Source organism: Drosophila tropicalis, unplaced genomic scaffold (assembly GCF_018151085.1).
Source record: "Drosophila tropicalis isolate 14030-0801.00 unplaced genomic scaffold, ASM1815108v1 contig_694, whole genome shotgun sequence".
Lineage (NCBI taxonomy): Eukaryota > Metazoa > Arthropoda > Insecta > Diptera > Drosophilidae > Drosophila > Drosophila tropicalis.
In genome coordinates, this window is record NW_027173176.1 from 6,840,634 (window position 1) to 6,855,314 (window position 14,681).

The 14,681-nt window shown below is 41.6% G+C and overlaps 3 protein-coding genes across 3 annotated transcripts in view; all 3 read left to right on the forward strand.

The window, feature by feature from the left end:
* The window catches only part of LOC137578823 (uncharacterized), a 30,704-nt gene that overhangs the window by 8,057 nt on the left and 7,966 nt on the right, over nt 1–14,681 (forward strand). The gene's annotated exons all lie outside the window — the stretch shown is intronic.
* On the forward strand, nt 509–3,288 carry LOC137579121 (uncharacterized). Its single transcript, XM_068292818.1, is given in 2 exon segments — nt 509–589; nt 649–3,288. Coding segments are annotated over 2 exon segments (2,643 nt in total). The 5' UTR covers nt 509–586.
* LOC137578825 (uncharacterized) lies at nt 12,338–14,418 on the forward strand. Its single transcript, XM_068292416.1, has 2 exons — nt 12,338–12,668; nt 13,912–14,418. Exons 1-2 carry the CDS (start codon nt 12,543–12,545, stop codon nt 14,335–14,337), a joined length of 552 nt encoding a protein of 183 aa, XP_068148517.1. The 5' UTR covers nt 12,338–12,542; the 3' UTR covers nt 14,338–14,418.

Below are 14,681 nucleotides of genomic sequence, written 5' to 3' on the forward strand. Positions count from 1 at the left end.
TTTTTTAAAAAATAAAAAACTATTAAAAAAAACTATTTATAATAATAATAATAATAATAGAATATTTATACCACCGAGCTGTCATAGGTTTTTCATAAATATTATTATTATTTTTATTTTTTTGCATTAAATCTTATTAAAAGTGTTCGATGTGCTTAACGCTCGTACTTGACCGTGAAACGTAAAATGTGAACGCAAACGAAAGCGAAATAGCACCAGATGTTTAGTTCCGCAGTCGCCGTGCGACTTCAACTCCATTGTAGACGAACCGGCTCACAAGCCTAATACCACAGCTACACAGCTAAAATTGAACCGGCTTGGTAAAACCATCTAGAGGGGGGCACTTGTTCGCTCAAGTGATGGAGCGTTCATATTGCTTTTATTTGGGGCTTGCAAATGCTCCGTTTGGCTCAATGATCACAAACTCTGCCTCATCTTTGTTTGGCAAACAATATGTTTTTTCGGTGGTCTTGGTGAGCGCCGCTTGGTAAACTTTATGTATAAATATGCCGACAAATTGCGACTATTAATCATTCGACCCATAGATTCCATCGATAATACAATCAGCTTGGAGATCTATACCAAAATGGTAGGTATTCAAATATTGTATAACAAGGAGCTTTAATATCACATATCCATTTCTTGCAGAAATTATTTATAGCGTGCATTTTTATTGCCGCCGCGACGGCTGCAGTGATTCCTGTCGAACAAGTCAGGCACCGTCGTGATGTAACTGAAATCGTTAATGAATATATACCACCCGTAGAAGAAGTTGATGAAAGTCAGGACTCCGCCGTTCTTGTCGATGATGGTTACCAATACAAAACTGTTCGTCGTCTGAAGTACCGTCAACGTCGTGATGTGTCTGAGATCGCCAATGAGTATCTTCCACCCTCTGAGGAAGTCGCTTCTCTTGTGAGTGAACCTGTTGATGAAAGTCAGGACTCCGCTGTTCTTGCTGATAATGGTTACCAGTACAAAACTGTTCGTCGTCTTAAGTACCGTCAACGTCGTGATGTGTCTGAGATTGCCAATGAGTATCTCCCACCTTCTGAGGAAGTCGTCACTGAAGCTCCCCTTGTAGAAGAGGCTCCTGAAGAACCTCAGGACTCCGCTGTCCTTGCTGATGATGGTTACCAATACAAAACTGTTCGTCGTCTAAAGTACCGTCAACGTCGTGATGTGTCTGAGATCGCCAATAAGTATCTTCCACCCTCTGAGGAAGTCGCTTCTCTTGTGAGTGAACCTGTTGATGAAAGTCAGGACTCCGCTGTTCTTGCTGATAATGGTTACCAGTACAAAACTGTTCGTCGTCTTAAGTACCGTCAACGTCGTGATGTGTCTGAGATTGCCAATGAGTATCTCCCACCTTCTGAGGAAGTCGTCGCTGAAGCTCCCCTTGTAGAAGAGGCTCCTGAAGAACCTCAGGACTCCGCTGTCCTTGCTGATGATGGTTACCAATACAAAACTGTTCGTCGTCTAAAGTACCGTCAACGTCGTGATGTGTCTGAGATCGCCAATGAGTATCTCCCACCTTCTGAAGAAGCCGTCACTGAAGCTCCCCTTGTAGAAGAGGCTCCTGAAGAACCTCAGGACTCCGCTGTCCTTGCTGATGATGGTTACCAATACAAAACTGTTCGTCGTCTAAAGTACCGTCAACGTCGTGATGTGTCTGAGATCGCCAATGAGTATCTCCCACCTTCTGAAGAAGCCGTCACTGAAGCTCCCCTTGTAGAAGAGGCTCCTGAAGAACCTCAGGACTCCGCTGTCCTTGCTGATGATGGTTACCAATACAAAACTGTTCGTCGTCTAAAGTACCGTCAACGTCGTGATGTGTCTGAGATCGCCAATGAGTATCTCCCACCTTCTGAGGAAGCCGTCACTGCAGCTCCCCTTGTAGAAGAGGCTCCTGAAGAACCACAGAACTCCGCTGTCCTTGCTAATGATGGTTACCAATACAAAACTGTTCGTCGTCTGAAGTACCGTCAACGTCGTGATGTGTCTGAGATCGCCAATGAGTATCTCCCACCTTCTGAGGAAGCCGTCACTGCAGCTCCCCTTGTAGAAGAGGCTCCTGAAGAACCTCAGAACTCCGCTGTCCTTGCTGATGATGGTTACCAATACAAAACTGTTCGTCGTCTAAAGTACCGTCAACGTCGTGATGTGTCTGAGATCGCCAATGAGTATCTCCCACCTTCTGAGGAAGCCGTCACTGAAGCTCCCCTTGTAGAAGAGGCTCCTGAAGAACCTCAGAACTCCGCTGTCCTTGCTGATGATGGTTACCAATACAAAACTGTTCGTCGTCTAAAGTACCGTCAACGTCGTGATGTGTCTGAGATCGCCAATGAGTATCTCCCACCTTCTGAGGAAGCCGTCACTGAAGCTCCCCTTGTAGAAGAGGCTCCTGAAGAACCTCAGGACTCCGCTGTCCTTGCTGATGATGGTTACCAATACAAAACTGTTCGTCGTCTAAAGTACCGTCAACGTCGTGATGTGTCTGAGATCGCCAATGAGTATCTCCCACCTTCTGAGGAAGCCGTCACTGAAGCTCCCCTTGTAGAAGAGGCTCCTGAAGAACCTCAGAACTCCGCTGTCCTTGCTGATGATGGTTACCAATACAAAACTGTTCGTCGTCTAAAGTACCGTCAACGTCGTGATGTGTCTGAGATCGCCAATGAGTATCTCCCACCTTCTGAGGAAGCCGTCACTGAAGCTCCCCTTGTAGAAGAGGCTCCTGAAGAACCTCAGGACTCCGCTGTCCTTGCTGATGATGGTTACCAATACAAAACTGTTCGTCGACTAAAGTACCGTCAACGTCGTGATGTGTCTGAGATCGCCAATGAGTATCTCCCACCTACTGAGGAAGTCGTCACTGAAGCCCCCCTTGTAGAAGACGCTCCTGAAGAACCTCAGGACTCCGCTGTCCTTGCTGATGATGGTTACCAATACAAAACTGTTCGTCGACTAAAGTACCGTCAACGTCGTGATGTGTCTGAGATCGCCAATGAGTATCTTCCACCCTCTGAGGAAGTCGCTTCTCTTGTGATTGAACCTGTTGATGAAAGTCAGGACTCCGCTGTTCTTGCTGATAATGGTTACCAATACAAAACTGTTCGTCGTCTAAAGTACCGTCAACGTCGTGATGTGTAAAAGATCACCAATGAATTCGTCCCTTCCTCTAAGTAAGTCGTCACTGAAGCTCCTGCTGAGTGGGAATCCAGCAGCAGCTCGTTTGCGATTAAAAAAAATTACTCCTTCCACCTGCCCCCAAGAACAACTAGGTCGTAAGTAACAATCCTGTTTTTGCTATTATTTAACGATTGAAATCAACGAAATAAATCCAACGAAAATTGTTATAATATACACATTGGGGGCTCTTTGCCTTGGGCGTTTGTACGATAAGGTTCGGGTTCGGGTCCGTCGACCCACGGCGGCAGCTGGCACCTGGCGACCAGAAATGATTCCATAAATTGTATACCTTTTTGCTTAGTTATGACAGCAACAGTTAAGCTCATGGCTCAGCGCACAAGAACGCAATTATCCAAAAATGGTACCTAGGACATAACCGGGTAGGGTGCAAAGAAGCAAAGAAAGAGGCCAGGACCCCACCTTGTCCAGGCGCAACTTCAACGAACTCCAACAAATACTTTAAGCTATGCTTTTGAAGATGTTAATCTCATGTCAAGTCCACTTTACACACAACGTTAAGGGTTTGGCCGGCAAACTCAGCAGCTATATACATACATATATACATACATATAAACATATGTACTTACATACAAACATACATATATATTACATATATATGTAGCATTGAAGGCTTGTGTGTATGTGTGTGTGTGTCCATACACAAGGACAAAGTCGGCCATTGATTTGTATGTGTGCGGGTCGCCGTGTTGTGGTGTTGGCAGAAAAAGTTGTTAAGTTAAAAGGCATTTGAACCTCAGCGTCAAGGATTTCGGTCCTTTTTTTTTTTTGTTGAATCTAACAACTTCCTCCTCGGTACTCGCCCGCCCATATAACTAATAATAATTTATCGATCCCCTAGCCAAAGTAGTCACATACGTGGGTTCGGACCTATGATTTATGGCAGCCAGGGACTTGGATATGTTTGTGTGAATGACTGTGAGGGCGGGTGGGTGTTAACCAGGGTGCCAGTCAGGCGGCCAGCACAGTGCCAAATTGGTTTAATGTGCGGTTAGACAACTTATTTAACGTTTTCAAGTGGTTAGCATCCGCCCCCGTCCCAGTCACCGCACTTACTTAGGTGCCGCCGCCGACATCGCCGCACAGGTGTTCACATAGCCGTTGGGCGCATTCCGTTTTGTTGCGTTTTGTTATTTTCGGGGCCGCATACATAAATCATGCAATGCCATTATTTACTCTCTCTTGTACCATCGACAGCCAAAACGGGTTACGTATTGTACTTACACTACACACAGCTGTGTGTGTGTGTGTGTGTGTGTGTGTATCTACAATTGCCCAAGTGCCTAGTGCCTCGGGAGCTGCTGCACTCGATGATGTGGCACATATCGCAACACTTTGAGGGAACACATACAAACAGAAGCGTCGCAAGGAAAACCCTCTGAAAATCAGAAATATGTTCAATATCTAAAGACTTGTGACGCACTAATCGCAGCCGTTTTCCAACGCCACAACAAAACAGGAGAAGATTGAAAAACATATTTGTGTTCTCTTTCTAAAGTGCGATTTTAGCTACGTCCATGTCATAATACATAAATCAGTTGAAGCCATCAAGTCGAAATTATGACATCATTAAAACAATTATCTGCACTGAATTTATACGATCTGATAACTGTGGCAGAGATAAATCTGTCCACTATACGCACACTATTTTTATGGCCATGAAAAATATGCAAACTTCAACGAAAAACAAAAAGGGAGCAACAAAAAAAATAAATGAAAATCACATAAAATTTTATGAATTATTTGAAAAAAAAATTTTCAATTACCACAAACAAATGCCAAAACGACGAGGGTTGCGTCACCCCTAGAAACGTAAGATAACGTGGCGCATCGCATAAAAAACCCACATAAAGAGATTTATGCGCCATTCAAGCGTAAAACATTAACACATTCTAAGGACCTGAAGTCATCGGAGCAGCAGTCATCCTCCCATCGTCCTGTAGTCTCATTCAAGTTGTCACAAGCGACGTAATGAAAGTGAAAATATGGAAGCATTGTAATGACCGCAAAATTTTAGCTTGATTAAAATTCGAAAGTTCAGAGTTCGACCAATTCTGCTCATAATTTACCATTTATGGTGGCCATTAAAATCCGAAAAACAGCAAAGAAAAACATAATAAATAAATAATAATGAAATCAATTCCAATGTTTCTGATTAGCTCTGGTACTTTCTCATCCATTCGCAAATGCAACTTAATAAATGCGAGGGTCTCTGCATGGATTTATGAACATAGATTTCTGAAAATATATACATATGTATATTTGCATATGTATCTGCATATGTATGTATGTATGTATGTACATTCATCCATATACATACATATGCGTAGTGTTATCCTCTACGAGCCATGGATATGGCCGGAATTTTGGCTTTGGCTATAGCCTATTCTCTGTCCTCTGAAGTCAGTAAACATGGTGACACAGGCAACTTTATGATCACAGTATAATTTATTCAGTGCCATTTGACATTCGTTCGCTCAATGAGAGAGAGACAAAGAGACACAAAATAGAGTGAGAGGAAAATAGAAGAAAGAAGTGAGAAAGAGACAAGGGATTGTCTTTTTTTGCGACTTTCAAAAACTATAAAATGTGCAAGATACAAGAAAAGACCAAGGCAAAAGCATAATGATGACAAAGGTGTGCAAGTGAGACAGGGATATGGAGATAAAGATAGAAAGCTGGACATAAAAATAACCCACACGAACTGTTTGTTGTTCGACAAAATAATAAAGTTGTGCTTGATTATGTGTATGTACATATGTATGTGTGTGTGTGAGTTGTGCGGCTGTTGCTAAACTAAAAATTGTCAACGTCAGTGGAACAGGACGGAATTACAGCACATTACACGTCCCACGCCCACAACAATGACAGCACCCAACACTCTCTCCATCCATACCCGTCTCCGCTTCAACTTATGGCCAGGACCTGCCACTAGCCCTGGTCTTGCCCCTTGTCATTGCTTCATTTCGACTTCGCCATTTGTCGAGCTCGTCAACATGGCCGTATGCCGGATATCCTTTTTGACATGTCATTAAATTTTATATACACAATAATTTTTCACAATTTGCTTTATGGTCATCATTTTATACATATCTATATATATAGTAAAAAAGAAAGAGAGGGAGATGAAAAAGCTGTTCAAAATAAATACAAACTAACATAGGGAGAAGAAATGTCAAGCGAAATAACAATAAAAACGAAATGTAACTAAGTTCACTAAAAGTCAATGAAAGAACCATACAAATCACCAACTCAGTTAGTTTAATGATGAGCCACATTAACAAAAACACTTAAAATCGATATCTTTTTAAATTCAAATTCGAATTTGGCCAACTAAATATGAAAATGGGTCAGGCAACGCTGGCTTATTCCGATCTTCGAACAAAAATAAAAAGTGGCAATGTTATCGAATTTGAAAAAAACAATTGAATCTAGATATATACTTTAGTTGTTCTAGAAAAAGGGTTTATGCTTTTCTTTTAAGCTATTTGTTAAATTTAAAAAAATTAACATCATATCAACATACATATATGAAAATAAGAGATTTTCTCTATTAAGTGGAATCCCTCTACTTTCACTCCTATTACCAAGTACATTGACCGTTAAACAACAGACCGCAACAGAATTATTGTCGAAACTCTCTGGTCATAAAAACTAAACGCTTCTCCACAGTGGGCAGTCGTCCCAGATAGACAGACAAACACAGAACAATAGAGAAACTCAGTTTAGCATACTATATAATTTTACGGTCGTTAAATATTATTTGAAAATCGAAACATTTATCCAACCCCCTCCAATGGGAACTTAAGCCGACTTCATTCGTTTCATTTCTTTGTCTGGAAACATTCCTCTCTGTTCTGCATTCTGCGTTCCATCCATTTTGCATTCTCGTTGCTATGTCCGGCATTTGGGCAAATTGCTAAAATTATAGGTTTTATTATGATACACAGTCCAGCTCGTCGGTTGTCGGTAGTATGTAGTTAGATGCGATGCCTTTGGTCAAGTGGATGGTTTACAAACCAATTGGCATTATGTGGCATTATGGCAAGGCAAACCAAACCGAGGCAAAACAAACCAAGGCAAATCGAAACGCATCGATTCCGTATGGAAACAAAGTAAAGGAGTTCGTTTCACCAGTTACCAGGAAGCTAGGCAATCGATTCAACGGGCAGCAGCATGCAAAAGTGAACTTGAAAAGGATTCAGTCTTGCCAAATGGCAGACAAAAAGCCAGTCACATGAAACTTAAACTCTTCTTTTTGGAGAGAGCGAGAGAGGAGAAGGGGTATGATCCATGGGCGTAAACAAAAGGAGAAACCATCTGTTTATAAATGAGATGTATTATTGTCCCCATTGGTTACACTTTGAGGCACGCCTGTGTCTGATAGGTAGGGGAGGCTCTTGTGATTGCCATATGTACGAGTAGTTGCAGAAACCAAACCAAAACCAAAGTCAGTGGCAATAAAGGAAATCTTCTTACAAAACATTTCGCTTAAGTTTATTCAAACAAACTTAGATAACACACACTGAGTGGGAGACAGCATGAGGGAAAGTTCTAGGGAGGAATAGGTAAGAGGACCTTTGGAGACAACCTTGTGCTCTGGCAGAGACAAAGACGAGCCAATCAGTCAAGCGGAATAAGCAGCACCGCACGAGTAGCAGTTGAAACCGAACTTTTCCACCTCTAGACCAAATTTTTCCCACATCCTGAATTTTCCCCTCTACCAATTACAATGTCTTTTGTTTTAACCAAGTGCCTGGGCAGGGCGAATGGGCTAAAATGGGGCTAAAGATTGGGTAGATAGATCCTAAATGCTTACTTTCTCTCTCATTTCGGTGGCCTTTGTTTTTTTTTTTTTTGTTCCTTTGGATTAAATATATGACCGAAGAGCAGTTCACAACCATGATTACACTTCAATCTATTTTTTGGGCAGTGTCTTTCGCTTTCCCTTTTTCGTTTTTCGTTTTCGCCTTTTTTCGCCATTTTGTTTTATGTCTATATGTGTGTGTAAGTGTGTGGGTGAAATGAGCATTGTGTTGAGGACGAAAAATGCTTTTCAAAGAGATATAAAATGTTAACATGACCAAAAGACCCAATGTAGTAGGTCCGTCTGCTCAACGTATTGGATATAAAACATTGAATTTAATCAAAAAGGATTTAGCTTTCTGTGTGTGTGTGTGTGTTTCGACTGATCCTAGAAGGAGAGATGGAAAAGATGTAGGTGGGAAATGTTGAAATGGTTTATTTTGGTTTGACCTTGCGCCTTGAAAAATCGCGCAGAAATCCAGCCCACATTGAAATGGTTATAAAAATAAAGAAAATCCAACAACAAAATATATAATATATGTGAGTGTTTGTGTTTGTGTGTGTGTGTTGTGAGCAAGTAAGTAGTAAAATCAGTGTACTAAATGTTGAGAAAAAGGGTTAAGCATGATGTCTTCATCTGAACTAGGCAGCAGCGTTGATAAATATCACAATTAGAAATGAAATGAGCGGAAAATGTCAATCATAAAAGAGGTTTACTCGTTTCTTAAACCATCCCAAACTACATTTTCGTCGCCATCGAGCCAAAAAAAAAAAAAGAAAATATTTCATAAGTCCTTTAAGTGCAAGTATGATTTTTTATTCACTTATATTGCGTTTGATTTTCTTCAATTTCCCTTTCACCTCCCTAAAACAAAAGAAAGGAAGACCACATTTTTTTGTCGTGTCGTTGACTCGATCTGTTGCATGCTTTTAGGCTGACATTCGGAAAAGCCTCTACCATTTTGGACGCCATTTTGGATATCTGCAGTATAAAACACTTTACAGTAATTCGCAGCTAATGCACAATTAAGTTAAAAACGTAGAGTGAAGGATAGAAAGAAACCAAAAAGAACCAAATGCTAACCAAATTATCTAAGCGAACGGAAGCCGCCATCGACCAGGCAAAAGCAACCAACCAAACCAAATGTCTGGCCAACCACCCACTATGGTAAACAAGAGCCCAGGACCAGTGCGTGTAGCAGAGCTCGACCCTGGCCTCCAACCCCAGAACAAACCCGTTCGCTCCAGACAAATGGGGGAAGCCCCTTTTTGCAAAAAAAGTTGTTGGAATTATATTTCCTATTGGCGATGATTTTCAGTACCGCCTTCTTCCCGGCGGTTGCTCAGACGCAGTGTAATTTGTAATCACGCTGAGTGCAGGCAACAGCATCAGCGGCTGCTCTTTCCCGAAAAATAAAAAAACCATACAAAAACAAAAATGTTGTAGAAGACTAAGGGTTGTCGTCCGGTTGGCTCCTGCAAGTGGTTGCTGTTGCTGCTGCTGCTGACTGCCTAATGCTTAGTCAGGTCTTAGCAGTTATTACGCTCATGTGTCACTCTTTTAGTCTCTCTCTCTCTTTCTACGTGTTTCTCCCTCTCTGTCACTATATATGTGCTCATATTTTATTCAACATCTGCCTGTTTCTAGTGGATTTTCATCTGTTGCTGTCCTTTTTGCTCTTTTGGCTTTTCTTTTTGGAAGTTTTTTTTTTGTGTCTGCAGACATTTTGCCAAGTTAATCTCCGGTTTGTTTTCCTGATAATGGGTTTGTCAACGGTACTTTGTGATGCTTTCTCTCTCTCTTTCTCTCTCTATCACTCTGACTGATTTGTCTGTGGTTCTGTGTATGTAAAATATACATATATATACATGTACATATATATATATTAATATTTGCCTTTTCGGATGCATGTAGTTGTGTTATTTTTGTTGTTTTGCATCACTTTGGCTTCTACTGTTGGCTGCATGTATTCCACCTTTTCAATATTTCTCTTACCAGTCTTGGCAGTCAAAGGGACAACGAATAGATTATGAGATACCCTATAAATATGCAATCCAAATACGGTGATACTCATATGGATTGGAGAGCTTAATCAACTGCTCGAGAAGTAAAGTTTGCAACATTTCCATATAAAGTCTAAATTTATTACAGTAGAGTACCAACATGTCTTTTGCATTCCCATTACTCTTCCAATTTCTGTCTGTTTCTGCCTCCCCCTATGCTCGATTTTTACTGAGGTATTAAAATGGTGTTACACCCAGAAACGCCCAAAAATTTGCTGCTTTATACACGCCCACCAAATTAATCATGCTGCTGTTGTAATTTTTTGGCCTTCGTATGGGCCTGGGCCTCCCCTTTACCCACTGAATGGCTGCGGGTGATGGGTATTCGTGGTTCAATTAAGCTGCAGCTTACCTGTTCACAGTATGTGACATGGACTAAAGCGCGCTAGCTAGCTCTTGAGAGGAGAACTGGGCGGTACGACTCGGATAGAGGAGGAGAATGCGCCCCTGGTTATGTGTGTCATGTTTGCTTTAGGCCTTAGCCTAAAACTGTTTACAAACCAACGACACTGGCTACATTTGACGGAATTAGACAAGCTCAATTAGGGCCAGGATCAGAGCTGGGGGCACCTACTTCAAATACTTTCCAGTAATAATAAAAACCAGTTAAATTAATTGCACTTTTAAGCAGATTGCAGCCAGTGAACAACAACAAAACAAACCGTTAATAGCATCAGCTGGAATGAAGGAACCCAGAACAAGCAGAACAAGCAGAGGAGCAAATGGACTTCAATTGCACGCACATAGCCCCGCCCACAGTTCATAGCACATCGCCCATCGCCCACCGCCCACACATTGCACTTAAGATGATAATCATGTTTACGTGGCGCAAGTTAAATTGCTAACGTAATGGACTAACAGCAGGTGAGGATGCAATCGAGGAGCCGGTGCAAGTGAAGCAGGTGGAACTCATGCGTGCTCCTTGCAAGTGGCCAACACAAAATGAGCAGAAAAAGAAAACACATTCAATCCAATATAGACAAACAAGAATCGCCGAATTGCGAATACTCTCGAATAATAGGAAGACCAAACCAGCTGGGAGGTACACCTGTAGAATAATCGATGTGAGCTAGTCTATGTAGTCACAATCCATTATATACATATACTCACAATGGTTACAGGGTATACATAAATATTTTTGACTTGCCCAAGACGAGGGTGGTGATTCGCCCCGCCTTATTTTCTCCCTGCACTCCTCGTTTACCTCGACCACTCGCTTCATTGGACAACTGAATATGCAAATTGAATTGAGCGTATTATCGACGGAGCAGCAGCAGCAGCACATGCAGGTAAGCAACAGCAGCAACAGACTCTCTGCCACCGCCTCTGCCCATCAACATAATCGCTCAAGCCAAGGGCTTTGCCTGGGGATTGCCGCTGCTCCTATGGCAATGGCAATGGCCAATGGCGTCAAATGGTGCACAAAATTAAAATTTTAATGGCCAAACAGAAGCAGCAGCTGGCGTTTGTTTGGCTGAGCGGTCTGACGGCCCGGGATGCAAAAGGCAGACGGCAGTTGGGTGGACATGTGGATGTGCGATGGAGGATTGGATTGGTTTCCTCTAGCAATTTGACGATGGCTAAACAAGGCAAAACTTTCTACGAAAAAGTCCTGCTTAAGAATAACTTGAAGCAAACTTACACAAATGGAATAAACAATGCATAATGAAACCACTAACCCGTATTTATGCTCTTACAGATGATCGGCCCTTTGCAATCGATTGTGTGTCAGAAAAATGTCATGAATAATAAATTCTCCAGTCAGAAGGAAACTCTTCTGACCCCATAAACTATACATATACTAATATACATATGTACCTATTTTCTTAATCATTAATTCCATTCTTAAAGTCGGTTGTATTAATAGATGAGAAAATAAAATAAGATCTAATTTATCCTTCTTATTATCTTCTAAAGATAATGAGGAGTCGATGTAAGAATAATGAAGATATTTTAAAGTTTCTGAATTCTTCTCAATGAACGATCTTGAACTTAATATACATAGCTAATCACCTTGCAAATAACGAGTATACGCACTCGTGCTTTGAATACTTTTGTGATGAATGTAATAAGCTTGACGAGCAGTCAGCGGGTCAGTGCATATTCTCATTGTCTCACATTCCCTCTCTAAGGCGCTCTCTCTCTCTCTCTCTGTCTTTCTCTCGCTCTCTGGGTGTGTGTGTAGCTGATTGACGCACGTAAACAAATCGCTTACATGCGACCCGTTGTTCCCCAGTTAACACTCAGCGTTGGACCCGAGCAGAGGCAAACCAAACAAAATCAAATAAATACATACATAAACATTGTATATACATATATGTACATATGTGTGATAAAGTGTGTTTGATGTAGAGTACAAGATAAAAGTAAAATGTCCACAAATTAGCGACTATGTGAAAAGTTGAAATTAAACTGACAAAAAAAAAGGCGAATTTCGACAGCGGTCGTTGGAAGCAGCAACGAAAATGACGTCGCCATCAATTAGTGCTGCGGTGCAGAGACGGAGGCAACTGCTACAAAATGTTGAAAGTTTATGCGGTCGCGTACGTCAAGTGCTAAAATGTGTTATTAATTTACATATTGAGTTTTTGGTAATTGAACGAACACAAAAGCCAATTAGTTTAAACCCCACCCCTACTCCCACTACCACAACTACACCCCACAGCCGGCAAACCGACCCCGCAATCCACTTAACCTCATCTCCTGCTCAACAGAATCATTTAACAAATTTGAAACAAATGTAATCCCCATCACAAATCAGAGGCACAAAGAGACGCAAAGTGGGAGTGCGATAGAGCGAACGACAGGAATAGAAAATGAAGTCGACAGGCGGCAAAAGACGAAAACACTTTTCGAGAACAAATGTACAAAATGATGTGTTCAAAAACCTATGAGACAATATATGTTCCTGATCAGGCTCTGTTGAGTAAGAGTTATATGGGAACAGCGTTAACTTGTCGAGTGTGTTGTTCGAAAATTGAACTAAATTGAAATGGCATATATCAAACTGACCATGCCACATGGTGCAGGGTATTCGAAAGTCGACGTTTCACTCTTGTGAAAGTTAATGTATTTTTGTGTGTTATCACTATCTTTTGTGGGCTGTTATCAACTGCCGGCACTTGTTGCTGTTGCCTTCTGGCATCGGTTGCGATACAGATTTCGCTCAAGTGTTAATGCAATTATAGCCAAGGGCCTATTGGGAACATTGTGTTTGTTTGTTAGCCGTGGAAGCGATGCTTTAGGGTAAGTAGATAGGTGGCCAAGCAGGTGGGTAGCTGGGCGGTAAGGGAGCCGTGATCACTGCGTAATGTTAATTATAAAGTTTCATTTAAGCTGCTGCTCCACACCCAAATACCGACAAAAATTTACATACATACATACACATAGAACAAGTTAATTCTTTAAGTACGAGATTCTATTTTGATTATTATCCAACCGATGAACTAAGCTTTAATGAAAAAGTCGCGGCAGGTAGTTGACGACCGACAACAATATCTAGAAACATGGTTCAAATCCAGAGCTGAGTTGACCTGGTTTATAGACGTGGCTAATTGGCGGCTAAGGCAAGGCCTAGCTATAAAAAACTATAGTAGTTGAAATCTGAACCCTCAAGGCTGCGACGTTGGCACATAGAGTGGTAGACTGATTGACAGACTTACTGGTGAGGCAGAGGCTATCACTGACCGTAACGTTGTCAGACTGTCATTTGACACCACATGGCTATGGCTATCAACACCGCCACCAACCTTTGCCAAATCGAGCAAACTAAGCGATTTTCCAGTACTTAATGTGCGCTAAATCTAATTTCTCACCTCACACCTTTCATTGCAGGTGCTCGAGTCCAACGTGGCCGCACTGCTCGACGAGGTGAGGGCGTTCAATGATGACTATGCGGAAATAGAGCGTTTGGACGCTTTAATCGAAACATTACGCGACTACAATGGACCCACAATTTGCCATGAATGGCCATATCCTTTAATATTCAAGGGCACAATCGACGAAGCACATCTAGCACAAAAACTCAATGCAGCGGAACTGGTTCCAAGTGCGAATGATACTACCACAGTAGCAACAACAACATCGACAACTCCCCAATCTCTTGCTCCTCTACCTCCCCTTAGTCTGGGCAACAGACCATCGCAGTTGATGCTGCGATTCACAAAAATCAAATCCATGGCCAAACGAAGAGCCATACGAAAGCGATCTGAAATTCAAAAGGAACTTGCATCAAGTGCTGAAGACTCTTATTTCGAATAATCTTCATTGAACAAATCCATTTCAGTAAAAAGTGTGATCAAAATTATGAAATACAAAAATAAGCCATAACTTCAACCTAAATTACTTGCCTTTCCGTCTAAACGACCAGGTGAAACCACAGGATCACCTCAAATTAATATTAACTTGGACATACAGTCCCAACTGTTTTTGACAATTGAAATTACACTTGCGGTTGGTCATTGAGTAGTTAGGGCTTCCTACACCTTTAGCTGAATATATGTATGTGAAAGGTATACATTTATGTACATGTGTGTGTGTGTGTGTATGTATATAAGTACTGTATATTAGCATACTTACCGCATTCTGCGTATGTGTGTGTGTGT

Excerpts from the sequence above, each read along its gene's own strand:
- LOC137578825 (XM_068292416.1), top strand. The coding sequence starts at position 12,543 with ATGACGTCGCCATCAATTAGTGCTGCGGTGCAGAGACGGAGGCAACTG. Across the intron at positions 12,669-13,911 it reads ATTTACATATTGAGTTTTTG|GTGCTCGAGTCCAACGTGGC; the intron begins GTAATTGAACGA and ends CTTTCATTGCAG.